The 27,474-nt window shown below is 40.1% G+C and overlaps 4 protein-coding genes across 4 annotated transcripts in view; all 4 read left to right on the top strand.

The window, feature by feature from the left end:
• Nucleotides 1-2,882: 2,882 nt before the first annotated feature.
• Nucleotides 2,883-27,474, top strand: part of LOC149841052 (E3 ubiquitin protein ligase RIE1-like) — a 65,951-nt gene continuing 41,359 nt past the window's right edge. The window contains exons 1-2 of the mRNA XM_090003560.1: nucleotides 2,883-3,553; nucleotides 27,307-27,426. Coding sequence (XP_089859686.1) covers nucleotides 3,009-3,553; nucleotides 27,307-27,426 — 665 coding nt within the window. The 5' untranslated portion in view covers nucleotides 2,883-3,008. The remainder of the gene's footprint in view (nucleotides 3,554-27,306; nucleotides 27,427-27,474) is intronic.
• On the top strand, nucleotides 13,319-14,699 carry LOC149841054 (Ribosomal L5P family protein). The gene has a single exon (XM_090003561.1). The coding sequence runs from the start codon at nucleotides 13,456-13,458 to the stop codon at nucleotides 14,017-14,019; it is 564 nt and encodes a 187-aa protein (XP_089859687.1). The 5' UTR covers nucleotides 13,319-13,455; the 3' UTR covers nucleotides 14,020-14,699.
• RPS14 (mitochondrial ribosomal protein S14) lies at nucleotides 14,020-14,313 on the top strand. The gene has a single exon (XM_090003562.1). The coding sequence runs from the start codon at nucleotides 14,020-14,022 to the stop codon at nucleotides 14,311-14,313; it is 294 nt and encodes a 97-aa protein (XP_089859688.1).
• On the top strand, nucleotides 14,856-16,229 carry LOC149841053 (cytochrome b). Its single transcript, XM_090003559.1, is given in 1 exon segment — nucleotides 14,856-16,229. A coding segment is annotated over 1 exon segment (1,182 nt). The 5' UTR covers nucleotides 14,856-14,996; the 3' UTR covers nucleotides 16,179-16,229.

Genomic DNA, 27,474 nt, shown 5'->3' with positions numbered 1-27,474 from the left:
CCTTCTCTCTAGTTTCTATGAAAGACTCTTTCAGAATAATGATGGTACTTATGACTCATTTTGATTTGGAGCTACATCAGATGCATTTTAAGACTACATTCTTTAGTGATGGCATTGATAAAATAATATATATGGTGCAACAAGAATATTTTGTCTCAGGCGGTGCAAAGAAAATGATTTGTAAATTTAAAAAATCCATCTATGGACTTAAGCAAGCTTTTCATCAATGGTATCATAACTTTTATCAAGTTGTCATCTCATTTGGTTTTGAGATGAATGTGGTTGATGAATGCATATACCATCAATTCAGTGGAGGTAAATATATTTTTCTGGTTTTATATGTTGATGACATACTACTTGCCAGTAATGATATAAGTTTATTGCATGAAACCAAGAAATTTATGATTTTTTTTTTTTTGAAATGAAAGATCTTGGTGACACCGCTTTTGTATTAGGAATTCAGATACATCGAGATCGTTCTCGAGGTATTCTCGGATTATCACAAAAGAACTATATTGAAAGGATTCTTGACAGATTTGACATAAAGGATTGTAAACCGGGTGACACTCCTGTTGCTAAGGGAGATAAGTTTAGTCTTGTTTAGTGCCCCAAACACCAGTTTGAAGTTAAGGATATGGATAAGATTCTCTATACATCTGCTGTAGGGAGTCTTATATATGCTCAAGTGTGTACACGTTGAGATATATCATACATTGTTGGGATGTTAGACATATATCTAAGTAACCTAGGAATGAATTATTAGAAAGTAGCCAAATGGTTTATGCAGTACTTACAAAAAACAAACGATTACAAGCTCATATACATGAAGTCAAATCAGTTAGAGATCATTGGGTATTCTGATTCTGACTTTGTTGGATGCCAAGACAGTCATAGATCCAAGTCAGGTTATGTTTATTTGTTGGTCGGGAAAGCTATCGCTTGGAGGAGTGCTAAGCGGACACTCATTGCATATTCTACTATAGCAACAGAGTTCATAGCCTATTATGAGACATCTAATCATAGAATATAATTACATAATTTTATCACTAGGTTGCAGATTTTAGATAACATTAAAAAACTATTAAAAATATTTTATGATAATAATTCAAAAGTAATATATTCCAACAACAATAGGAGCTCATCAAAGTCAAAACATATACACATTAAGTTCCTTGTTGTTAAAGAAAAAGTGCAGAATGATCAAATATCTATTGACCATATCAGCACAAACTTCATAATTGTACATCTGCTTACCAAAGGTTTACCACCTAAGGTCTTTCACGAGCATATCGCTCGAATGAGTATTATATTATTTAATGATATGTTGGTTTAGTGTGAGTTTGTATTCGAATGTTCTGAGATAAAATAAAGTTTCATTTTATTACTTCAGTATAAGGCTCAGGTTTCAGTTTCATTCTACACTCATTTATTATGATCTCACTAAAGAATAAGGCACGACCATTTAAAAATAGGCATGTTTAGATCACATTACATGTAATTTCTATACTTCATACCCATACTTGATCTATGTTGTTGGTTATGTCAATATACGTGGTCAATGATGAGTCTAATTACGACAATTGTAATGAAGATCACTTTGGTTCTATGTTGATATGATCAATGAACAAAATTATTGGAGATGGAGATGCCATCTGGTAAGACTGTGTTTTTGAGCTCATAAGGATATTGTATAATGCATGATTATATGATAACATATGTGGCCCAAGCAAGATATTGTTAGATATTTCATGTAGTCCTACATATGTAATTGATCACACATTATAAACTGTCTAAGGTGAAGCCCCATGTAATGTGATCATATACGGTTGAGTTATATGACATCTTATAAAGTATAGTTATAATAATGTGTAGATAACTTATGTGTTCTTCTGATTTTATGATGAGTTGAATTGAAAAGAAGATTATAAAGTGGTTACAATTATGTTATGATATTCAAAATCATGTGAGTGTTCTTTTTGCGTCTCCATCAAGAAAAAAAAGTGTCCCTTTCATTAGGTTTAGAGAAAAAAAAACCACCTCAAAAAGTTTTGAAAGATCTAACCCATCAAAATCTATCTGGGTAATAATAGATTTGGGTAGGCTTTTAGTTTTATTTATTTATTTTTGATCTTTTCAATATTTTAACCTAAACTAATTGAAAAATCAAGAAATATGATTTCCTTAACGATAAATCCAACACCAAGAATAAGAAGAATGTTTCTTATCAAGAAAAAAAGATTTATTTTGACTCCTCACCACCCATATCACCACCACCACTCACCGCTATCACCACCACCCATCTCACTTTCGTCCATCACGATTTTCATGTAGAAAAAATCAGCAACTTATGAGAAACAGACGCATAAAAGAAGGAAAACGCGAGATGATGAGTGAAGGTGACGATGGAAGGATAGTGGTGATGGTGACGATAGATGGACAGTGGTCGGTATTGTATTGTGGTTACGGGTGGCCAGCAATAGCGGAATCTAAAAAAAAGAACACAAGAGAGAGGATTTCTATGACGGTGGTGTTCTAAAAACGGCTACAGATGATGGTGAAAGAGGAGCAGAGAGATAGAGAGAGGTGTGGTGGAGGTGATGATCATGACAGCAAGCGAGGACTTTTGTTTGATAAAAATGTCGGCACGGAAAAATGAAAGAAAGAGGAGAGTTGCAGAGTTTTCACCACCACCACCCCTCCTCTCATTTTTTCACATTTTCTCACTGTGTTTTTCTCACGCTACACAAACAAATTTTTTTTAGAAAACTTCTCGTATCAAAACTTCTCATAGGCAAAACTTACTTTTCCTATGAAATTTTTTCTCACTTCCAAACGTTCCCTAAAAGGACCGAACGAAAGCTGAGGTCTGAAGAGGTTCATTTTACTAATTCTCTTCTCCAGCTACCTTTCAAACCCACCTCTCTCTGTCTCTCATGTCTTAAAGGAATGATGGTGGGCATGAATTCATCGGTTTCTCGCGTACCAGAAGTCGTCCGCCATCCGTGAGAATGGAGGAACCATCGAGCACCGCCTCGACAGCCGGGGCTGCTTCGTCGGAGGGCGCTGTCGACCGCACACCGTTGCTAGCAGCGGCCGTGAGCAACGGCGATGGGGCAGCTGGCCTCCGCAACAACCTGGCTGTCCTGATCACCCGCGCAGCCAGCCGGGGAGGCCTGCGGGAGCCGTCCGTGATGGTCCGCCAGACGGCCGCCCGGCAGCTTGAAGAGCGTCGGGCTGATTGGGGTTACTCGAAGCCTGTTGTCGCTCTTGACATCATGTGGAACCTCGTCTTCATCTTCGTCTCCATTGTCGTGCTCTCTTCTTCGGTTAACGAGAAGCCCAACACTCCAATTAGGGTCTGGATATGTGGCTACGCTTTGCAGTGCCTCCTGCACGTTGTCTTTGTCTCGATGGAGTACCGGAGGAGGAACTGCCGGCGCTCGCCCGGCAACAGTGCTGCTGCTTCTGGCGGCTTTGGGGAGCAGGCTTCTGATGCGAACGAAAGTGAAGACGATGATGAAGACAGAGGGTATGCCTCTGGGAATCGATCCAGGTACGTGTACTCACTCTCCAATTCCTATGTGAGTTTCTTCTGCAATTTTTCTTCCAACCATGATAAGCGATTGCTTGAATTTTTGGACTAAGTTACAGTATTGGAATCTATGCGGAACACTGAGAATGATCTTTAAATTTTTCCTCTTAACTTGTTCAAAATTGTGAGTTAAAGGTTGCTGTTACCGTTCTAATAATGTTTTTGTCTTCTTAATGTGTAGTTCATATTAGAACCAATTTTTCTACATCCAAAATAATAGGAATCTATCAATTGGTATGGTGCAATGATGAGAGCAGGGCAGTTGCTTCCGGGAATAAGTCGGCAATGTTTGATTGAATCTGCTATGGATACTAGGAATCCAATTATACTAGTAACAATGGCTGGCTTCGCGGAAGAAGCATTACATCTAGGAGTCAAAAGCATCAAAACTTAGTTATATAATTCTCCCCTTCTTTTGAATCATAAACAAATAGATTCTGAGATCGTTTTGATATGGATGCCAAGGCATGGGTGACACAAATAGATAGGTCAAGGAAAAGGTTTTTTTTCCTCCTTTTTTCCCTTTTATTTGGCTTTTTTGAGGTTAGTGCACAGGCATAAGGGGCTTTTCTTTTCCTTTTCTATACTTTTCAGGAGAGCATACCTTTTGCTACAGATTGATTTGACCCGGAAACGTATTCAACAAGGAGCTGCAGGCCGGTGGGGCGCACCCTGGGGGCATCCTTCCCTATTTCCGGCCCAGTCTAAATCTTGATCTCCTAAAAGTAAAGCAAGCTAATTATGGAGATCCTATTTTTGGTCTAAGCTATTTCTACTAGACTAAAATTGGATAACCCTATTTCTAGCCTTGCTTATTTTTGGAGAACCTATTCTTGGCCTAGGTCTATTTCTAGAGATCTTAAAAAAGAAGAAGCTGAACTTGGCCTAGGTCTATTTCTCATGATCTGAAGATTAAAAATGACTATGTGGGTGATAAAAATAAGGTGAGTAGAGATTGGGCTTGTCTATTTCTAGTGGTCCGGACTCCATAAATAACCTAGTCAAATTTTGGGTTCAAGAAGAATTTTCCAAATTTGGTTTATTTTTAATATTTTCATGTAACTTGTGCCTTGAACTTATGAGAGCCTCCTATAACTCTACTTCCTTGTTCAAGATTATCAAATCAAATGAAAATAATTTGGAATTGATCTCTCTCTCTCTTGGGCTCTCTGCCCTCTCATCTCTTAAGGGCTCGTCCCTCTCTCTCATCTTGGTGTGCTGACCTCTAGTAGGTCTACTTCAGTAAGTGAACTTAGGCGGCTGCCAAGGTCTACTCAACCGGCATGATCAACCGATTCCCCGACATTCATCATCTCTCCAAGCTGAACCCTGGTGAACCTGACCTCCACCAGCCGACCCAACTGTTGTAGAAGACCCCTTCTAAGTCTCCCTGAATCCAGTAAGTCAACCAAGCCATTCCCTTGACCCAAATCTAAGTCAGAACCTCCTATCCAACACAATTCATCCCATCTTGAATTCTGACGAATCCAGAGTTTCATCAGACTTCACAGACTCACCCTACCCAAACCGTGAAGGATTTGAGTCTGCATTTTGGACTCAGTATTGTTTAGGGTGTCTAGTTTTAACCTCCCGAATTTAAGGATTTATAGAGTTCCCAGCTCTGAGAACTCTATTTATCAAATTGGGTCTATCAGATCCAAAACCCAGTCTACCATGCTTAACCCTGAAAAACCCGCCACTTTCTAAAATTGTATCTCCCTGATTTTGAGTCCTTTGACCTCCAAATTTGGTTACAACTTAGTTCGAGGTGTCTAGAATCATCCCTCAAAATTTGAGATTTTTCTGTAGCACCATTTGAGAGTTCTGATTTTTCTCCTTGACTCTGTCAGAAAACCCAACCTTGTTTACTCGAGTTAGCCTCTTGACCTTGATTTGACCTAACTGAGCCTACCCCTTGCCAAGAAAACTAATTAGGTAACAATTTAGTGATAATCAACTGAGCTACCATGTTAAAATCACAAGTTCCATATAACTCATCATATCAACTTATGATGTTAGATAATCAAAATTGCTGAAATTTCATTGTAATAACAAATTTGGAATTGAAAATAGAAGCAATGCTAATTAACAAAATTGTGTGGATAGTTTGTCTTGATGAAAGCTAACATGAGGGGTTTGTGCCCAAATGAACCCTTTACCTCTGCATGCCACGTGCCTTAGGTCAAGATGGTTTAAGAAAGCTAATTGGTGCCATTTGTGCAATAGGGAAGTGGATACAATTTATTGTTTATTCTTTTACTGTTCAGTATTTGCTAATATTTGAAAAAAGGCCCTTGTAAATTTGGTCCAAGGAGAGTTCCATGGTCCTCAATCATCTGTGAACATAAATGTTGGTTCTCACTTGACTGCCATTCAGATTGGCAAAAAAAATATCAGGAGCTATGTGGAACATTAGGAATGAAGAAATGCAATGGAGATAAAGTGTATATCATAAAAAGATTAAAAGAGAGACACAGGATGCATGTAAGGCGAAACTTCTGAAAGTTGATTGGCCTAGTACTTTTGGTTGAAATCATAATCTCCATGACACACAGGAATGCATTCTTTATATGGCCCTTGGGAGAAAGTGAAGCCTAATGGTGACTCAACGTTCAAATATGATGCTTGTTATAAGAGAAAAGAGGGGAGAAGACATCTTATGCTATTTGTGATGCATGTTATCTCATTGTAGAGCACATATTCTAAGCTATGTCACATGGGTATCGGGTGTCGGTCCGGAGGTACAACACAACAAATTCAGAAAATGTCTGTACGGGGGTACAACTATATATATAATATCTTTTAAGGGTAACTAAAAGCTAAAAAAATCAAATAAAACATAGAAGTAAATCAACTATATACAAACAGTAAAAAATGGCATGCAAGTATGAAATACAGTCAAATAAAAATGTAAAACCTAGTAATAATACATATAATAAATGAAATGAAGGAAATAACAGAAAAAAACAAAAAAACAAAAAAACAAAAAAACAAAAAAACAAAAAAACAAAAAAACAAAAAAACAAAAAAACAAAAAAACAACTATAACAAACTTTGGAAAAATAGTATTGGGTTGGGTCAAGATCAGACTCGGCCCACCCCGCACCTGGTGTAGGGGAGCGATACCAGCACCCGCACTTGCCGCACCTGACATGGGTGCATTAGCCTTCCTGACGCACCCATGTGACATATATTCTAGGAAATGAATCACTATCCATGAAGCCAGAGTAAGACATGAAGCATAAAAAAGGAAAAGAGCTAAATGTTTGGTTCAATTATAGTCACAAAATATGGTGACCTTCTATTCATTCTGGACCAGAGTTGCCAGTCGAAGAAGCAGGAGCAGAAAGGGATTCAAGAAGCGGAAGCAGGAAACAAGGCACTTATAAAATTTTAGGAAGCGGGAAGCGCGAGATGACTTAGAAGCGAACTAGGAATCATTTTGAAAACGAGAAGGGAAGCGAACCGGAAGCAAACTAAGAAGCGAACCAGAAGCGAATCGGTATTCAAAGGGGGTACGAAGAAGAAAGTGTTAAAGTGTGTGTATATATATATACATATACTTATATATGTACATATGTATATATATATATATACATATATCCTATTTTTCCTTTTTTTGTATATCCAAATACCCAATAAGAGTATTTTGGTAAATTGCCATGTAATTTTCCTTTTTTAGGTTTTTTCTTTTTCTTTCTTTTTATTCTTTTTTATTTTCTTTTTGTAATAGGACCACCAAGGGGCCCCACCCATCTAGTCGTTGGGCCCTCAACGGTCACATTTATGACCGTTGGGGCTCCCAACAACTAGAAGGGAGCCTCCCTTGTGGTCCCTCTTTATTCTCTTTTCCTCTCCTATAAATAGAGGGCTCTCCCTCTTGTATACATAAGGGGTTTCCAGCCCACTCTCTCTCTCCCTCTTCAATATATTTGCCTTCTAGGCATTTTACCCCTTAGTGGGTTATTTGTGCACTTTACGTGCTTGTGTTCTTGGCTCTTTGCTTGACTCTTTTAAAGAGTCCTTTGGTTTATTGGTGCTTCCGCTATTTTCATTACATGGTATCAAAGCCATTGGTTTTTCAATATTCTTGAAAGATCCTTAGTGCTCTTCATATTCTATTTTTCCCGTCATCAATGGAGCATGAATCAAGAGTTGAGCTCTCCTTCAAACTCAATGGCGCAAACTATCTTATGTGGGCATCGGCTATGGAAAATCATCTAAGAGGTAAAAAGTTGTGGGGTTTTGTGATGGGCACCACTCTTGAACCCACTTTAAAGCTCACCAAAGTTGAAGGAGGTGTTGAGAAAGCTCTAGATGGAGACTACCGCATCAAAGCCATTGATGAGCTATTTTCAAGGGTTACAGACGACCTGACGATTCCACTTTCCATCATGATGAGCGAAGGGTCCTCTCGCCTTCCTCCTTTAGTCAGGCGAGTGACTTCCTCGTATGCCTTCGAAGCTTGCCTCCACCGTTCCGTAGACGGATCGAGATGTGGTGACTCGAGAGTAGGGTAGGCAACAAGCGTAGAGTGACAACTCTTCTCCACTTCGGAGCAAGCCTTCTCTTCTTCGGAGCGAGCAAGTGCTACGCAAGCCTACATAGGGAAAAGGCAAGCCCCCGCAAACCCCCATAGAAGGCAAACTCTTTACCTCTCCTGGTCCTTCCAATAGTAGCATGCGATCCAAACCAACCCTCGATTGATTGATTGATAAGCACCACAGAGAGATGTACCGAACACGAATAGAGAGGAGAACCACCCGCTTCTATCCATGTTGTTATCCGGTGCATACGCCTCTGCCATCTAATTAGATAGGATAGGGTGAGTGGCCTTTTCTTAATAGGGAACGCGGTCAAGCATCTGCCTCGGGTCAGAATGATGCGCCACTGACGTCAGGGCGATCAGGTTTACTCTTTCATTCATTCCCACCCCTCCTCGTGACAACCCTACCGCACCCCACCAACTACTTTGTTTTCCCGCTCACCTCGAAGTGGGTGAATCGTCAGTCACTCCGAATGCTAACTCGAACCGATAGTGGGCATTTACTATACCTTCATTCTTTTTTCCCGTCCATAGTTCTTCGGTCTCTGGCCTCCTCTGTGAGTGAGGCTATTGGAAGGGGGTATGTAACGACCCCAACTCATCCCCTTTGAAAATGCGATTTTTTTTTTCCTAGAACAGTGCGGAAAACTTCCCAGAGACCCGGGGTCCTCACAGTTCCAATTCCAACTGGATAGCCACAAACCACAAAGGAACTTGCAATTAACATCCATAACTAACCATTACCTTTATTCATGAATGAAAAACTAATCTCAAAAAATAAAGTGTCTGACTCAAGTAACTACTGATGACATTAAGCAAATAACAAGAACACTAGACTGAAAAACCGAAATAAAGAGCCACTCTGTCCACAAAGAAGACTATCAAACTCGTTGTGACTCTCACGCCCTCGCAGTAGCTGTCGACTTCACTGATCACCTGCTTCTGCGAAAAACCAACGAAGTAGGGTGTCAGAATCGAAATCCTGAGCACAGCTACTTCTTAATGAAACAAGTGAGATAAAGAATGAAGATGAGATATCATGCAACAATTAATGGAAATACATACAAGACAGTTTATAGCAATTGAGAATTTAATCATGCAACAATCATAATTGCTAAGCTCGCAAAGACAGTAAAGCAGTAGCATCTACTAAAATTTCAGCATGCAACAAGAATTTAACATTCAACATCTACCCTCATGTACTGAGTAAGGAAACCATTAAAGTATGCATGATCTAATGCATAACAGGAAAAATGCATGTCTTTTATGCAATGCATGAATCATTTTATTATCTTCCATTTAAGTCTTTTGTTTCCTTATGCATGCCCTATTAAATGCATACAACTTTATGTTTCTCTTTTAATTACCGTTGCCCGCGGATACACCAAACGGGTACAAACCCCGAGGTTAAGTTAGGTTCACAGGGTAGCTTAGCACACAATTTATATTTTATTACTGGGTTCCCACTTAGCCCTCGACCGAATCACCTTCGGAACATTAGACCTCCACATCTAATGTCGGGGACACAAGGGACACCCCACGCCCACAAGTGCCACTTTCTTGGTACCAAAAACAACAGCTGTGTCAAACACACCACTCCCGGGTAAAGTGGCAGACTCTCCCTAAAACCGTGGCCAGGAGAAGGAACCTCAATATCGGGTTCAGGAGACCAAAATTAAGCACACGGAGTTTTGTATCCTCACAGTCTCCCCAAGACCGAATTTCTAAGATCCCATTCTCTAGATGAGTGATCCCAGAAGGTATATTACACTGTGCTTTATTATTTCTTTTATTTAAAATTTAATTTCTTAAATTTTGCAACATCATATGCAAAAAGAAAGATAAAAGCTCGCATCTACCTCGCGAGAGCCATCACAGGACTCCGGCCTGTGGAAACATATAGAACAGTGCAATAAAACTGAAATATTAATAAGGCATGATCTTTGCAATGCATTGAAATGAATGAGGGAAAACAATTCCACAACTCGGGTTTACCAAACCCTCGATGATTCATCATGATCACCGAAGCACTGATGCAAGAATCATAATCATAAGTATGCAGTGGTATTAACATGCCTGCAAGGGATAGGCATATACGTACCAAATTAACCTATTGACAATAAACATGAAATATGACATTCCCATATGCAGATTACACAACCCATGTTATACCCCATTTTTCTGTGCATATGCATGGTATGCGCATGCATGCCTCTTTATGCAATTATCACCACATATGGTGCAAATCATGAATTGTAATGAGATGAATAAAAGAGCATTCATGTGTTTATGTATATGCAACCACACCTGTTAAGTCTATAAATAAGTAAGCACTCAACAACTTTGTCATGGAATAAAGTGTAAGCATGCTCAAACACACATATGAACCACATCAACGCCTAACATATGTGAAAATTAAAATTTCAGGTACATGACTTATTCCCAAGGTTTAACATGCCGTAAGAGATTTAAAAGCCTAACTTTACTAATTGCAGCCAGCCCTGTTTTTATAATTTAACACACTTATATCACTAGCATGCTACAATACCCACATGAGAAAAAATTGTATCTAACAGCGCAACCCAGCCGACCCGGTCGGCTGGGTCTGACAGGGTATTCACAGGCCCCTTTTGGGCCTGTGTAAGCTGCCAGGAAGCCCCTCCTGTACAGAAAAATTTTCTGTATAAAGTATACCCAAAAGTTTTCTCAAGGCCAAGGCCCAGGCCAGCACCCACTGACTGGGTCGACTGGGCCTGCCCCAGCCCTGCCAAAACCATCCACACACACCCAGCCAAGCACTTGGCTAGGCCTGCCGGTTCAGCCAGCAGGTGACAGTCAGCCGAGAGCCACTCTGCTGGCTGCCAGCCAGCCAAACCAACAGCCGAAACCTCACTAAAAACAGATTTCACAGTTTTTTTTTTTTTTTTTAAGAACAATGCCCAGCCCAGCCGACCCTGTCGGCTGGGTCCACCAGCATGTCCACAGGCCCAGTTTGGGCTTGTGTATGCTGTAAAAAAGAACAGCCTACCACAAGAAAACTGATATATATATATATATTTATTTATTTTTTATATAAATGTTTTTGTTGCAAGCCTGCCCAGCCGACCTTGTTGGCTGGGCTTAACAGCATATACACAGGCCCAGTGTGGGCCTGTGTATGCTGTCTACAAGAACAGCATAAAAGAAGTTTTATTTACGCACACTACCTGTTAAAAATATCATGTATATATATATTTTTTTTTGAAAAGGAGAAGAACACCCAGCCCAGCCGACCCTGTCGGCTGGGTCCAGAGGCATACACACAGGTCCAGTTTGGACCTGTGTAGGCTGTCAAAGGTGACAGCAAAACCCACCCCACAAAAACTGGATATATTTTTTTGAAAACACATACCTGCCCCAGCCGACCCTGTCGGCTGGGTCCAACAGCTTGTACACAGGTCCAGTTTGGACCTGTGTATGCTGTCAACAACAGCAACACCACTTACTTTGCAAAACTGCAATCTTCCCTTTTTATTTTTTTTGAAAAGGATACCCAGCCCAGCCGACCCTGTCGGCTGGGTCCAAGACATGTACACAGGTCCAGATTGGACCTGTGCATGCTGTCAAAGAGAACAGCAAAACACCTCTTTTGAAAAATCTGCCCCCTAGTATGTCATATATATGTATCTATATATATATTTTTCTGAAACAACAAAAATACAGCCTATACTAATAGAATCACGGTGGAAATCGAGGGTCCACTGTTCCTCTATGGATTTCCACTAAAAGAAGCATGGAAAATCCAATCTTTACCCTATTTCTCATTTATTTCAAGAAGAAGTACCCGTACCTTTTTGGAAAAAGAAAAGAATAGAGGCTATGGGGGCGTGTGGCTGAGCTCCAATGCTTCCAACCTCCTCTTCTACCTCCTTCACTCCTCTTTGCTTTCTCCTCTTTCTCTCTCTCTCCTGTTTTTTTTTTTTTCTCTCCAACCAAAAGAAAGGAAAAGGGCTGCCGCCCCCCCCTTCCTTCTCCTATTTAATGCTGGAAACTCATTAGTGAGTTTCCAGATTTGGGTCTCCCACATTAGGGAGTTTCCAAATTCTAGACTCCTTCCCTAATGTACATTTGGTTGACTATTTGACCTCCTAATCCTAAAAGGTATGGAATTCTCAATACCCTTTTTTAATTAGGGAAGAGGGCTAACCCTAAACCCTCTTAACTCTATTCCCGAAATTAATAAAAATCATTAATTTAATAAATACAATTTTTTGAATTTACTTATTAATGGGTACTCAAAAGTTCCCAAAATTGGTCATGTTGACCCTGGAGACTTTTTATATAATAATAACCCCAATTTAAAACTCCCAGCTGAATTTAAAGTCATAAAAATGTTAAGCTTGGATTTTGGATCAGATCCGGATCCAAGATCCAAACCCATACTCATACAAGATTTGGATTAAGACTTATATCCATTCCAGATTTTTGTAGGACCTAACTAGGACCCAAATCCATAAAAATTTGGATCCTATACCTTGGATTCAATCCGATCCAATTTCGGATCCGTCCCAACAAACTGCTAAAATTTTAGAAAAACGTGATTTCTGGGCCAACCGGAACTCGGATTTGAAAAAGTAAAATACCATTGCACTCAGAATTTCGAGACGCATCCAACGATATATTACATGAATATCAAATTCCGAATTTCGCCCGAATATAACCCGAACTTCGCTTGAATTTCGCTTGAATTTAAAGGTTGAATTTAAAACTCTTTGCCACACATCGATTGGCTTGTCTAGACCCTGATGATGAGACTTGGGTCAAACCCAAACTCTAAGACCTTGGTCTAAACTCGAGCCTCAAACGATTTTCTTACCAGACTTAGCCAAATTTCAAAGTTTTTCATGAAGTGACTAAGGTCTGAAAACACGAGATCTTACAGGGTAGGCGGGCACCAGAAGAGAGCGTCGCTGGCGGGCGTCGTAGCAAGCTTAGATATGCTCGTGCTGCTTCTTCCTTTCTTCCCGGGGTGATGATCGAGTCCAGTTCTCGACTAATTGAGCTAGTGTTAACGTATAGTAAGTGTACAAGGCCTGACGGTGTAGTAATATAGAAGGGTAATAGAGGTGAGAATCAAGTGACGAGTCATTACCGACTTCACTCACCAGGTGGGTTATTCAAATGGTGCTGCTAATACCGCCAAAGGGGACCAGGTCCTCATTGGTCACAATAGAATCATCAATCAACGACGAAAATCATTGCTCAAAGGTTCCTAAACTATCTTTTTGAAGCAGATAGTTCACAATGCTCATTCTATCTCAACCGGAAAAGCCTAATAATGTTTCCACTCCATTTTCATTACGAAGATGTATCATGTCAGGATCCGTTGCTAAAACCGAATCACGCCAACGTTATGGAAGTTCCTGGATCATGTGAAATCAGAGTAGTTCCAAAGCCATTTGCACCCTCTTCTTTCGGAAGCCAAAATGGAAATTTGGCTATGGAGATTTCGCGCGGTCAGAGATTCGTACAGACACAAAGGGGTTCGACAGGAAAGTCGTTTCGATCCAATCCATTATTGGGGTCCGATAAAGAAAGAGTAACTGTCAGTGACCTAGCACGACAAAGCACTCTCCGAGGGCATTTTCTGTCTCATTTTTCGGTCAGAATCTCAACAGTAATGTCTCTGTTATCTTTTCCGGTCGAAATACGGGAAAACCCCATTCAATTATTGATGGAAACTTTTTTTTGCGAATTCTCCCCGGAACTGGAAGATCATTTCAAGATCTTCGAGCATATTCGAGGGTTCCATGTTACTATTGTAACTTCGGCCAACACACAAGATGAGACTTTACCACCGTGGAGCGACTTTTTTCAAAAAGATGAGGGGGATGTAAGATAGATGTCAGAGAAGCGAAATATACGAGATCACAAACGTAGATTGCTCGTGACTAAATATGAATTGAGACGAAAGCTTTATAAAGCCTTTTGTCAAGATCCCGATCTTCCTAGTGATATGTGGGACAAACATCGTTATAAGTTGTCCAAGTTGCCAAGAAATAGTTCCTTTGCACGAGTAAGAAACCGATGTATTTCCACTGGTCGCTCTCGTTTCGTATATCAGTTCTTTCGCATTTCTCGTATCATTTTTTGTGGATTAGCATCTCGAGGTTCCTTGATGGGCATAAAGAAATAGTCTTGTTAGCCACCACCAAACCAATAGAACAAAAGGGTTAGCTCCGCAGCTGGTCGGTCAGTGGGTCCACGGCAAAACGGCGGAGGACCGAAAAGACCTTTCAGAGTCCTTCTTTCGAATCAGAGATGCTAATGGGAAGGGAATCGAAGTGGGGGACCTCTCTACCGCACCTGTCTCCCCAGACTACGACTACGTACGGGGTAGTACTCTTTCCAAGATAGAATATCACCGCGTTCACTTCCAAGTGATGAATCTAACTCCCGAGGGATCGACCACTATTTGCGAGTAAGGCGGGAAACTATTGTTTATTGGAGCGCCGAAGTTCGGAGGTTGTTCCCACCATGGAGGTCATTTTTTGGGACCTTCCGAATGATAAAGACCCAAAACCTCTTCGTTTCGTTGGTAGAACCAACGCCAATATCATATGGAATTGACTCTCTCTCGTCCAATAAGAGTTTTTGAGAGTGACTTTCAGAAATTCTCTCCTTTCCAAAGCTGCGCAAGGTGGCCCTCCAAGAGCAAACCCCACCCCTCTCCGTTCTCCCACGCTCGTATAGGTTAGTTCTGGTAGTCATTCAAAAAGCCTTCCCTTCATGTGGTTCAGGCGACGAGATCTTTGCATCTTATTACAAAATAGCAGAGGAGGGGGGGGGGAACAAGAGTTTTCACGATAGGAAAGAGACATGACTATAAGGAAGCAACGATTCTCTCTTCTTAAACAACCTATATCCTCCACACTTAACCAACATTTGATAGATTATCCAACCCCGAGCAATCTTAGTTATTTTTAGGGGTTCGGTCCGTTAGCAGGTATTTGTTTAGTTATTCAGATAGTGACTGGCGTTTTTTTAGCTATGCATCACACACCTCATGTGGATCTAGCTTTCAACAGTGTAGAACACATTATGAGAGATGTGGAAGGGGGCTGGTTGCTTCGTTATATGCATGCTAATGGGGCAAGTATGTTTCTCATTGTGGTTCACCTTCATCTTTTTCGTGGTCTATATCATGCGAGTTACAGCAGTCCTGGGGAATTTGTTCGGTGTCTCGGAGTTGTAATCTTCCTATTAATGATTGTGACAGCTTCTACAGGATACGTACCACCTTGGGGTCAGATGATCTTTTGGGGAGCTGCAGTAATTACAAGCTTAGCTAGCGCCATACCTGTAGTAGGAGATACCATAGTGACTTGGCTTTGGGGTGGTTTCTCTGTGGACAATGCCACCTTAAATCATTTTTTTAGTCTCCATCATTTACTCCCCTTTCTTTTAGTAGGCACCAGTCTTCTTCATTTGGCCGCATTGCATCAATATGGATCAAATAATCCATTGGGTGTACATTCAGAGATGGATAAAATTGCTCCTTACCCTTATTTTTATGTAAAGGGTCTAGTAGGTTGGGTAGCTTCTGCCATCTTTTCTTCCATTTGGATTTTTTATGCTCCTAATGTTTTGGGGCATCCCGACAATTATATACCTGCTAATCCAATGCCCACTCCGCCTCATATTGTGCCAGAATGGTATTTCCTACCGATCCATGCCATTCTTCGCAGTATACCTGATAAAGCGGGAGGTGTAGCCGCAATAACACCAGTTTCTATATCTCTGTTGGCTCTACCTTTCGTTAAAGGTATGTATGTGCATAGTTCAAGTCTTTGCCCGATTCACCAAGGAATATTTTGGTTGCTTTTGGCGGATTGCTTACTACTAGGTTGGATCGGATGTCAACCTGTGGAGGCACCATTTGTTACTATTGGACAAATTCCTTCCGTGGTTTTCTTCTTGTTCTTTGCCATAACGCCCATTCCGGGACGAGTTGGAAGAGGAATTCCCAATTCTTACACGGATTTGACTGATCACACCTGATCAGTGAGAAATTCTTACACCAATTATTTACAAGTGATGAGTATTACACCAAGAATTTGTAATGAAATATGCGGAAAAACAAAGAGTGCGTTAAACACTTACAATATCCACTAATGAACAAACAAAAGGGCTAACACCCAAACCCACAAGAGACAACACAACATAAAAATATAAATGTCTCTTATTGAAAAGAGAGAGAGCTCTCAAGAGTGTAGAACACAAGAGGGGTTCACCCCTATATATACACAAAAAAAGGAGAGGAGGGGTGGCCTTAGGCCTTAAAAGGAGAGCCACCTAGGGGGCTCCCCATGGAGTCGTTGGGAGCCCCCAACGGTCACGAATGTGACCGTTGGGGGCCCCATCGACTCCATGGTGGGGCCCCTTATGTGGCCAAAAATAAAAAAACAAAAAAGATAAAAATAAAGTGCAAAATAATTACAAAAAATAAAAATTAAATAACAAGTACTCCTATCGGGTACTTGTGAAATGTCTAAAATACCCCTAGTGGGTATATATGTATATATATATATATATATATATATATATATATATATATATATATTACACATGTATTTTAACAGAATTGACAAGCGGATGAGTCTGATTTGTTAGCTGGGCTATGTTGATATAGCTGCGATGGGGAAAAGAGACTCGACTATAGGGCTTCCGCCTTGGCAGGGGGCTTTGTTCCCGAAACTCCCCTCAGCCTCCCTTCTCTCTTTCGGCCACGAAAGAAAAAGAAGGGCATGAACAGCCGAGCAGTATCAGACACCTGATCCTGAAAAAAGGTACGAAACCAATACGCCGCACCGGCTCTTCGACCAAGGAGGCATTCAACCCATCATGCCGACTAGTACGACTAATACGACGACAGGGGGAAGTCTCCAACATGGAGGGCTTCGTGGGGATAAGGATGGAGTCTCGCGGGGCTGCTTCGCTCGCCACTACTGTTTTTTTTTTTCTTAATTTATATTGTTTCTTAATTTATAAAATAGAACAAACTGTCCATCTTACAAAAAGTACCAAAGAGTAACAAATAACCACTCATTGGTAGCAAATGGCTCAAGGAATCAAAAGCAGCAATAGGTGCCTGTAGCTGTACAAGGATATACAGGTAAAAATGACAAAAAAAGAAGCAAAGTATAATGGTAGACACCTTCTGCCCGTGACATAATTCCTCAACTGCGGGAGAAGATGACTCCAATTCCAGCCCTGTCAATGAGCCTTGGACACCCAAACCAGTGACCACTTATGATCTTCACAATAGATGCAGCCATACTAGACAACCTGCGGCTATGTAACTGCAAACCAAACCCAGCGGCTTAAAGGGTAGCACTTGCACCCAGCCAAAAAGATGAGTTGGCAGCCTGAAACAGAGACCACCATCTGCTGTCACACGAACACCTTCTAACCAGACCCAGTCCCTGGATACTGGCTGGTACTTCTCTGCTCCTCCCCCCTGAACAGCTACAGCTGCTAGACTGCCCACGTCTAAGCATGCTGAGGACAAGTTCATAAGAGAAGAGAAGTCGACCCAGCAGCAGGAAACTGGCAGGGTTTCTCTAGCAGGTAATAGGCGCCAAAAAATGCACTCTGCTCATTGGTGGTTGGTCTCCAGTCAGCCGGTTTGTCGGCCCAGATCTTTGTACCCATGATCTCACTCAGATTGGCCATGGAGAGTGTTACAGGTCATGGTTTCGCATGCTTGATTTTACAGCTGGAAGCCGACCAGTACCAATTCCTGAATGGAAGGATTCTGCTGGAATGTTTGCCTCTGTTTTCAATGGCAGCAGAGAGTAAGCGTACAAAACGTCTGTTGGAGCTTTCCACGATTAAGCTGTTCAGGTGGCTGAATTGCTCACGTAGTGAATCAGCAACATGTGCTTCTGGAGGGTCCTAAGTTTGTTCCAGCATAAGGCAACCCGCCTGAAAAAAATAGCCACTAGATATGAGACTATACTCAGGGAAGAGTTTCAGAGGAAGAATAAAGTACATGGTACTAACTATCCAGAGCCAGTCTTAAGGGGAAAGAAGACTCACTCTCGCTCTAGAGGCCAATAGAAGGAAATGAGTGCTACTTCTCCGCTCTGGACAGTTTTTTCTAAAATAGATATTCTATTGTTCCTCAGAAGGTTTCAGAGTGAAAGGGAGTTTTTCACTGACTCCGCTTCGAAGGGAAGACTCCATGACGCTAATTCGTAGAATTAGATCCGCTTACGCATTCGGCAGACTGAATAGAAGAAAAAGAAATGGGATAACATTATTGAAATTGAAGGATATGCCTATATTACTAACACACCTTAACCTTAATCAATGGGACCCAGTGAAGTGCCATCTCACATTGCCTTATGGTTAGGAAGAACATACAATGACGGGCAATTGAGTCTTGAAAGGATCTAATTCCTCGACAGTCGGTCTAATTCCTCGGCAGTCGGGCTGTGAACCATAGTCAAGCGGCGTAGAGAAGTAACTAGTCCTCGAAAAGGGTATATTCTTGTCTCTCACTCTCCTTTCTTAGCTTGTGGGGAAGAGCTGCTTTTAGCTTTTTAAACTTCAATCGTTCAAAAGCCACTTTAGTGGATGTGTCCCATGCTAAGTAGCTTAAACCTTCTCTTACGAGCTATGCCTTGCCTGCATTAAAAAGGTGGGCCTTGGTTTTCTTATGAAAAAGGCATGACTATCCGTAATAGTCATAAGACAGTTATCCCATACGAATCAAAGAGGATTCTCAGCATCACGAAGAGAGGTTTCTGAAATCCTTCTTTTTTCTGCTAATAGACTTGCTTACCTCATTATAAAATCCTATCAAGAACCGGCATTCCTGCTTTCAGTCTAATTATTCGTGCATTCATGTGAACAAGAGCAATTCCCTTCCTTTTGGACAGCTTTCCTGGGCTAGATATTCCTTGCTTCCATCCCTTCAAGGAGTCTTTGAGGGCAATGTCGGGCTAAGGCTTACTTTTCATGTGAAGGTGTCGGCATTGCGCAGCAGGTTTTCACTTTTATCTGAGATAAATCTCTACGCTATGCATGCCTTTTGCTTTTAGCTGCATTCATTTTTTCTGATTTAAAATCAGTCTTGGCATCTTCCCTTTACTATTGTGACTATTGATCCTTCCTTTTTACATTACAGTAACTATGTCAGTTTGGGTAAGAACTAGCTAGTTCTGCTTCACGCCATTCTAACATCGTCTGCTTCTCTTGTCTCTGATGCTAAGCCCTTTTCACCCAAGATGAGATGAATGCTATCTTGCTTGCTAAGTGGGTGTAGCGGTGAAGTCCACAGATTCTGCTTAGTGAAAAGAGCCCTACCCTAAACAGATCAAGATGCGGAAGGCGAGCAGCAAATCCTGTTAAAAGAAACCCTGAATCCCCTCTTTCTGCCCTACTTCATGCCAATCACTCTCCTTCCTTCTTCAGTCGACTTCAAGTTGGAAGTCTCAAGTCAAGTAAGCCCTAGGCTATGGTTACTTCACTAGCCTTTTTTTCAGGCTTGGCTATGGTTACTTAAAAAAGAAAAGGATGATTCCTATTGCTTTTGAAGATGGAATTGGCAGCTTGCCCACCCTAGCCCTTGCCTAGGTTCTTGTTTTAGCCAGGTCCGAGTCCTAACCCAACGGCTCAAAGGGTAGCTTCCGTTCACTTCTTTGCCGTAATATGATCTCAAATGCCAACAACTATAAAATTCAATCTTCGATTTCCTATCTTTTTCGCCCCGGAATGGAATTTTGAATTCATTCGAGTATCCGCCATGGAAGGAGCTGCTTTCCCCCGCACGCACGCAGGTGGGGTCAAAGCGTAATCCGATCTTGTGTCTGCTATTCCCACCCACGCCCTCACTCTCTGGCCTTTCATCATGAGGACTAGGCTTGCTTTTTTGCCCTTGATCGATATGGATCGCATTCGACTGGATAGCTACTGGCTTTCACCTAGTACCTGGTACCCTTTATTCCTCTTTCACTCTGGCTTGCTTGACTGGTCAGACAGACGACCAAAACTTCTGACCTAGACGTGGGCTAAGGCAAATGCCAAATGGTTATGACACCACAAAAAAAAAAGGCAAAAACAAATGCAAATGGCCTAGAGAAACGACCTTCATCCACTTGCTCGGCTCTTTCAAGTATCTAGCTTACGGAAAGCCTGGACCAAGGATTGCTCTTGCCTCTCTATAGAGGAACTAGCATAAAAGACATGACTTAGCCAAGCAAGATAACCACTTGTGCTCCTCTTGACTACAAAGCAACTGTCGCTCTTACATGACTATCCTGACGAGAATCATCGACTGATGAAGAAAAGGTTGGCTTACCTATGCTCTTCCTCTTAAGAAAGCGTAATATGACCTGCCGAGAGTATGGGTGTGGGAGGAAGAAACCTAAAGACGCTCTTTCGTACCGGTTCCCCCAGGTGTGATTCTGGTTCCAGGCCCTTAACCCAGCGCCCGTGGAGATAACGAGATTAACAAACGATTTTCTCGGTGCGAAGAATAGCTATGTTTCTTTAATCTCCTTACTATTCATTCATATCTTAATTATGTCACTTCCGGATAGCGAGATTCGATAGCAGCTTATGCTTGAATGACATCAGTCTTATATGTTCGACAAAGCAGATATGTGGGTGGGCATTCAAACAAGACTTTCAGCTGAAGACCCTCTTCCTTGCTTGCCTTCTTTGATCTTTCTTTTGAGCTCTAAGAATACCAAGCCGAAAGTATTGTCTAATGGACACTATTATATGATAAGGTAAGGGGGAAAGCTGTCTTTGAATAGAATAAAATAAATCCCTTCTCGATAGCCATAGGAAGAGTGAATAAGCACAGTACCAGGCTAGGGACCGAACTCTCAGGACAGTTTGAAAGAAGTAACAACATTGATGCCAAAAACAAAGATAGAAGATATGTATTCTCTGCAACTCGGGTGAAAGCCTTCCCGCTATTATTGCTCGCTATTATTTAAAAAAAATTAAGTGTGTCTAATCCTTATGGGCTTATGGTTATAGGGTCCCTTCTGTATCCTTTCTAATCGTCAGGTGCTGGCGTAAGTAGTAACTATTTTGAGAGCATCAATCCAAGGTAGAAGATTGGGAAAGTAACCATGCCAAAATCAAAATTTTGGCATGGTTCATGAACAATGTTGATATTAAAAATAATGCCAACATCGCTAAGTTTAGGAGAGCCAATGAAACATGGTTTCAAGAAAAGATTAGATCTACTAGACAAGCGGACATGAGTGCCCGTGGCTATTTTAGTGCTTTAACCCCTCTTTGGGATAAACTCGTTCTCCTTGAGCCTAAGTGGGTGGCTCCGAAAGATATTGAGCTTAGAAGAGAACAAATTGAAAAGGAGTATTTCTTTCAATTTCTTCATGGGCTTAAGCCCGAGTTTGAGCAAGTTAGAGTGTCTCTTCTTCATAGAAGTAAAGCTTTACCTATTGAAGATGCTTTTGCCTAAGTATGCCAAGACCCAAGAGGAAACTCGTCTTGGCATAAGTCTTAAGAATGATGAAATTTTGGCCGTTACTAGGACGGGAAACAATGTAAAAATATATAGACCGCCTCATTTTTCAAAAAATAATGGGTATAGAAAAGGAGTGATTTGTCACTATTGTAATGAACTGGGGCATATTAAGCCGGTTTGTCCAAAGCTTAAAGGAAAGGTGGCCATGGTTGGAGAAAACACTCCAAAGAAGGAAGAAGAAAATATCAATGGAGGAGAAATCAAATAAACTCTTTGCCAAATTTTCGAAGTCCTCCAACATCTTCTCAAGACTTCTTTAACATCAACTTTTGGAGCCACCATAGCCTATTCATCATCACCTTCAGGTATGTGGATACTAGACTCCGGTGCTTCTTTTTATATGACATCTCATAAAAATTCTCTCTCGAATGTTTTTTTCGACTCTATATCTTCGTATATTTCAACGGTCGATGAGACATCTTTAAAAATTAAAAGTATTGGAACACTTTACTTGAAATCCTCTCAAAACTTTTTTGTTCCTAAAGTAAGAGTTATTCCAAAAGTTAACTTAAATCTTTTTTTGATTTCTCAAATTACCGATCATGGTTGCCAAGTCTTCTTCTCACCGAAAGATTGCACTGTGCAAGATCTCCAGTCAGGGAAGCTGATTGGGCAAGGCCATAGGAGGGGCGATCTTTATTTTATGGATTTTTTGACTCTTCCATCCAAGTCATTTTGTAATTTTGTAATTTTGTAAATGTCAAAAGTATTGAAGTTTGGCATAAGAGACTTGGTCATCCGAACTTTTTAAAGATGTCTCTTTTTTCTTTTTTGGACAATACTTGTAAAGACAAACACATGACTTGTAAAGATTGCATTTTTGGGAAATCTAAAGCTATTCCATTTCCTCAAAGAAATTATGTTTCCACACGGCTGGTTGAACTTGTTCATTCCGATGTATGGGGTCCCTCTCTTGTTGTATCTAAAGGAGGTTTCTCATATTACGTTGTCTTTGTTGACGATTTTACTCGATTTACATGGATTTACTTCCTAAACCGTAAATTTGAGGTCTTCTCCTTTTTTAAAGAATTTCATGCAATGGTTAAAAATCAATTTTTAGGAAACCTCTCCATTCTTAAATCTGACTCAGGAGGTGAATACATGTCCAATGACTTTCAAAGCTATTTAAAAGAAAATAGAATTCTTCATCAACGTTCTTGTCCAAACACTCCACAACAAAATGGTCTTGCGGAAAGAAAACATAGACACATAATAGAGACAAAAGGAATCTATTAGTTTCCAAAAGTATTCCAAAATCCTTTTGGGCCAAAGTTGTTCTTACTTCAACATATTTAATTAATAGAAGACCCTCGTCCTATTTGAAAAATCTTTCTCCGTTTGAAAAACTTTACAGTATGTCTCCCGACTATAAAAGACAGAGTTTTGTGATGTAAGTGTTTTGTTCTAACTCGCAAAAACGATAAACTCTTTCCAAGGGCAATTGAATGTATTTTTTAGGATATGGTGAAAAACAAAAAGGTTACCGTTGTTTTGACCTATTAAATAACAAACTTTATATCTCAAAAGACGTCACTTTTCTAGAAGAAGAAAATGGTTTTTCGCATAACCTAAATGAAAATGTTGATTATTTTTTTTGTTTGACTTGCTACCTCAAGAAAAATGCATAGACAATCGTGTTGAAACTATTGAACCCCTGTAGCTGCCATTGAGGATCATATTGAACCTCAAAATAATAAACAACATGATCCAACTGAAAACCTAAATGAAAATATAACAAGTCATACACAAGTTTATACTAGAAGAAATGAAAACAATTTTCCTTGTGCCCTTGAAAGATTCTCTCAAAACGAATCGTTAGAAGAATACTCTCAAAGGAGATCAAATCGTATTTCTAAAATACCTAATAGATTTATATCTTATGATTCTTTTTCTCCAAATTTTTGAGCTTGTTTGTTAGCCATTCATTCTTTCCATGAACCATCCCATTATAATGATGCCAAACAATATGCCCATTGGAATGAAGCAATGCAACTTGAACTTAATGCACTTAATAAAGCTCAAACTTGGGAAATCATTGATCCTCCTAATGGCAAAAAACCCATTGGATGTAGATGGGTTTTCAAAGTAAAAACTAAAAGTGATGGTTCTTTAAAAAGATTTAATGTTCGATTAGTAGCCAAAGGATATGCCCAAGAATATAGGGTGGATTATGATGAGACTTTTGCCCCTGTTGCTCGAATGACTAGTATTCGAGCCCTTATTGCAATAGCCTCTATTAAAAAATGACCCATTTTTCAACTTGATGTCAAGAATGCCTTTCTAAATGAAGATTTGGGTGAAGAAGTTTATATGGAACCACCTCCTGACATGAATTTAAATGGTAAAATTTTGAAATTAAAAAAGGCATTATATGGCCTTAAGTAAGCTTCCAAAGCTTGGTATGACAAGTTTAATAGTGTACTAATCAATTTGGGTTTTATTTCTTGTTATACTGACACTGCTCTTTTTCTTAAGAAAACATGTGATTCAATTATTATTCTACTTCTGTATGTTGATGATATGATCATCACTGAAAGTGACAAAAAGGGAGTAAATGATGTTAAGTCTATGTTAAAGAAAGCTTTTGATATGTTTGACTTGGGGTTTTTGAGATATTTTTTAGGTATTGAAGTGGCATATTCTCCTCGAGGATACATTCTATCTCAAATGAAATTAGCAGCAGACATCTATACCAAATCAAGAGTTTCAGATAAAAAGAAAGTTGAAACTCCTGAAGTTATAAATGCAAAGTTGAGACTTGAGGATAGCGTTCTTCTTGAGGATCCTACCCCCTATCGGCAATTGATTGGATCCCTTATTTACTTATCTATCACCCGTCCAGATATTGCTCATGCGGTTCATGCTGCAAGTCAATTTCAGCATGCTCCTACTACAGTTCACATGGCGGCCGTGATGTGAATTGTGCTATATATCAAGAACTCCATCTCCAAGGGACTTTTCTTATCCTCTTCTTCATCTCTTGAATTAACTGCTTATACTGATGCAAATTGGAGGGGGGGGGGAATCCCAATGATCGAATCTCAACTACTGGTTTTTGCATTTTTTTAGGCGAATCCCTCATTTCATGGAGATGTAAGAAGCAACAAAAAGTTTCTCTATCATCCACTGAAGCTGAATATCGGGCCATGACGATGACAACTATGAAAATTGTGTGGCTTAGAAGTCTCCTCTGTGACATGGGCATCCTCATTTCTTCTTCCACCAAGATGTGTTGTGATAACAAGAGCGCGATTTGCATCGCAAATAATCATACATTTCATGAGCGTACCAAGCATATTGAAATGGATTGCTACTATGTTCGAGACAAATTTCTCAGAGGAACCATCACACTACCATATGTTACTTCTGAATATCAGTTGACTCACTTCTTCACCAAAGCGCTTCCAACTCCGCGTTTCATGTTTCTTCTTGGCAAACTTTCGGTCTTCTCCCCGTAAAGTTTGAGGAGGCGTGTTAAAGTGTGTGTGTGTATATATATACACACTTATATATACATATGTATATATATACGTATATATATATACATATATGTATATATATATAAATATCCTATTTTTCCTTTTTTTGTACATCCAAATACCCACTAGGGGTATTTTGGTAAATTGCCATGTAATTTTCCTTTTTCAGGTTTTTCCTTTTTCTTTCTTTTTATTCTTTTTTGTTTTTTTCTTTTTTATTTTCTTTTTGTAATAGGACCACCAAGGGGCCCCACCCATCTAGTCGTTGGGGCCCCAACGATCACATTTATGATCTTTGGGGCTCCCAACGACTAGAAGGGCGCCCCCCTTGTGGTCCCTCTTTATTCTCTTTTCCTCTCCTATAAATAGAGGGCTCTCCCTCTTGTATACGTAAGGGGTTTCCAGCCCACTCTCTTTCTCCCTTTTCAATATATTTGCTTTCTAGGCATTTTACCCCTTAGTGGGTTATTTGTGCACTTTACGTGCTTGTGTTCTTGGCTCTTTGCTTGACTCTTTTAAAGAGTCCTTTGGTTTATTGGTGCTTTCGCTATTTTTATTACAGAAAGCGACCTAGGATTCAAGTGAGAAGCGAATATGAATCGAAAGGGAAGCGAAAATATAATTATATTTTTCTAATTTACCAAAATATAAGATTTATGTTATCATTGATAAAATAAAACATGAGTATTTGAAAACTGAATCATATATACAAAGTGCAACCATTTAACAAATACATCTCTTGCAAGCATTTAATAAATAATATATGACATACTAGATCATCCTCAAGTAAACATAAAACTACAACCCCACAATTTCAAGACAAAACCAACAAAGGGCATAGTAGATCATCCTCTGTTCTGCATGAAACACATAAAAAATAGAGAAAGATAAACAAATACCCAAATCACGAACTGACTTCAAAACCCCAATGGTGAAACCAATAACAAAAACCACAAACTGAACACAGAAGCAATGAGATCACATTCATCGCATCCATAATTCCTCAAATATCTTCAAAAGAGCAACTGGGTATTCAATATTCATAACAAGTACTAAAATCCCAAGCAAAGAAGAAGAAGAGGAAGCCCTACCACAACAAGGGACAAAGAAAACTAGATCTTTTATACCCTAAGAGATCTCAAGGGGCTCAATCATTTATATATGCAATACACGTTGAGATCTACCCCACTCGTAATTTTCTTCTTTTATTTTTAGTGTCTTTTGACTCTTTTCACGTTCTAAACCAACAAACGGCTTAGTGAATCATGACTTTACAAACAAAAAGAGCCAGAGAAGCGAGTTGGGGAGAGCGAAAGTGATAGTGAGCGAGAGCGAAAGAAGAGAGATAGAGAGACAATGAGTGAGAGATGGAGAGAGTGAGAGTGAGAGTGAGAGCCAAAGAGTAAGAGTAAGAGACAAAGAGTGATGGAGTGAGAGATGGAGAGACAGAGAGAGTGAGAGTTTGAGTGAAACAGAGAGAGCGAGTGAGAGTTCGAGAGACAAAGAGAGCGAGAGAAGAGAGTGAGAGTTAGAGACAGCGAGAGCGAGTGTCAGAGAGAAGAGAAACATTGTGCGAGAGAGAGGAATAGGGAAAATTAGAGAGAGACACAGAGAGATAGAGTGAGAGAGGGTGTACGTACCTGAAGACACCCATTGCCTGAGGTCGGAGGTCACCGGAGGTTGGTGGAGGTCGCCGGTAGTCGGTGGAGGTCGCCGAGAACGAGAAAGAGAAGAGAAATAGAGAGGGAGAGAGTTGCGATGAAAGCGAAAAAAAACCCTATCGATTTGGTTTTTTTCATGATTTTTTTCGAAAATGACTGTTTTTCCCTCGTTAAAAACAGGGTTTCTTTTGTATTTTTTGGTAAAAAATGTTTAAGAAAAGGGTAAAACTGCCCAAACCCCTTTAAAAAAAAGTAAACTCACTCCGAATAATTAATTAGGAAACATTCATTTGGTTGATATCTTTGTTTGTTTCATTCATGATCTCCTATGGAACTATCAGTTGCCTTTCTGGTTTCTATGTATCATTCTTCTTTTCAACCTTCAATTTTATGTGGCTTTTTCTTGTTGATGACTTAGATGGACCTACTTACAGTAGTGGCACCTCTGATCAGAAGCAATTGTGATTCTTGTGCAGCATTGCCAAACGATGTGAATCTGTTAATACAATGGCATCCTTCCTCTGGTGGATAGTTGGATTCTATTGGGTGGTTGCTGGAGGTGGGATTCTTCTGCAAAATGCTCCCCGTCTCTACTGGTAAGGGCCATGAGTATTGTATTATGTTTTACTATAATAATTTGCATA

The sequence above is a fragment of the Nuphar pumila genome, chromosome 4 (assembly GCF_984573655.1).
Source record: "Nuphar pumila chromosome 4, dmNupPumi1.hap1.1, whole genome shotgun sequence".
Taxonomy (NCBI): domain Eukaryota; kingdom Viridiplantae; phylum Streptophyta; class Magnoliopsida; order Nymphaeales; family Nymphaeaceae; genus Nuphar; species Nuphar pumila.
This window is presented reverse-complemented; position numbering and strand designations above follow the sequence as displayed.

Coding starts and splice junctions, on each gene's coding strand:
- LOC149841054 (XM_090003561.1), top strand. CDS start 13,456: ATGTTTCCACTCCATTTTCATTACGAAGATGTATCATGTCAGGATCCG.
- RPS14 (XM_090003562.1), top strand. CDS start 14,020: ATGTCAGAGAAGCGAAATATACGAGATCACAAACGTAGATTGCTCGTG.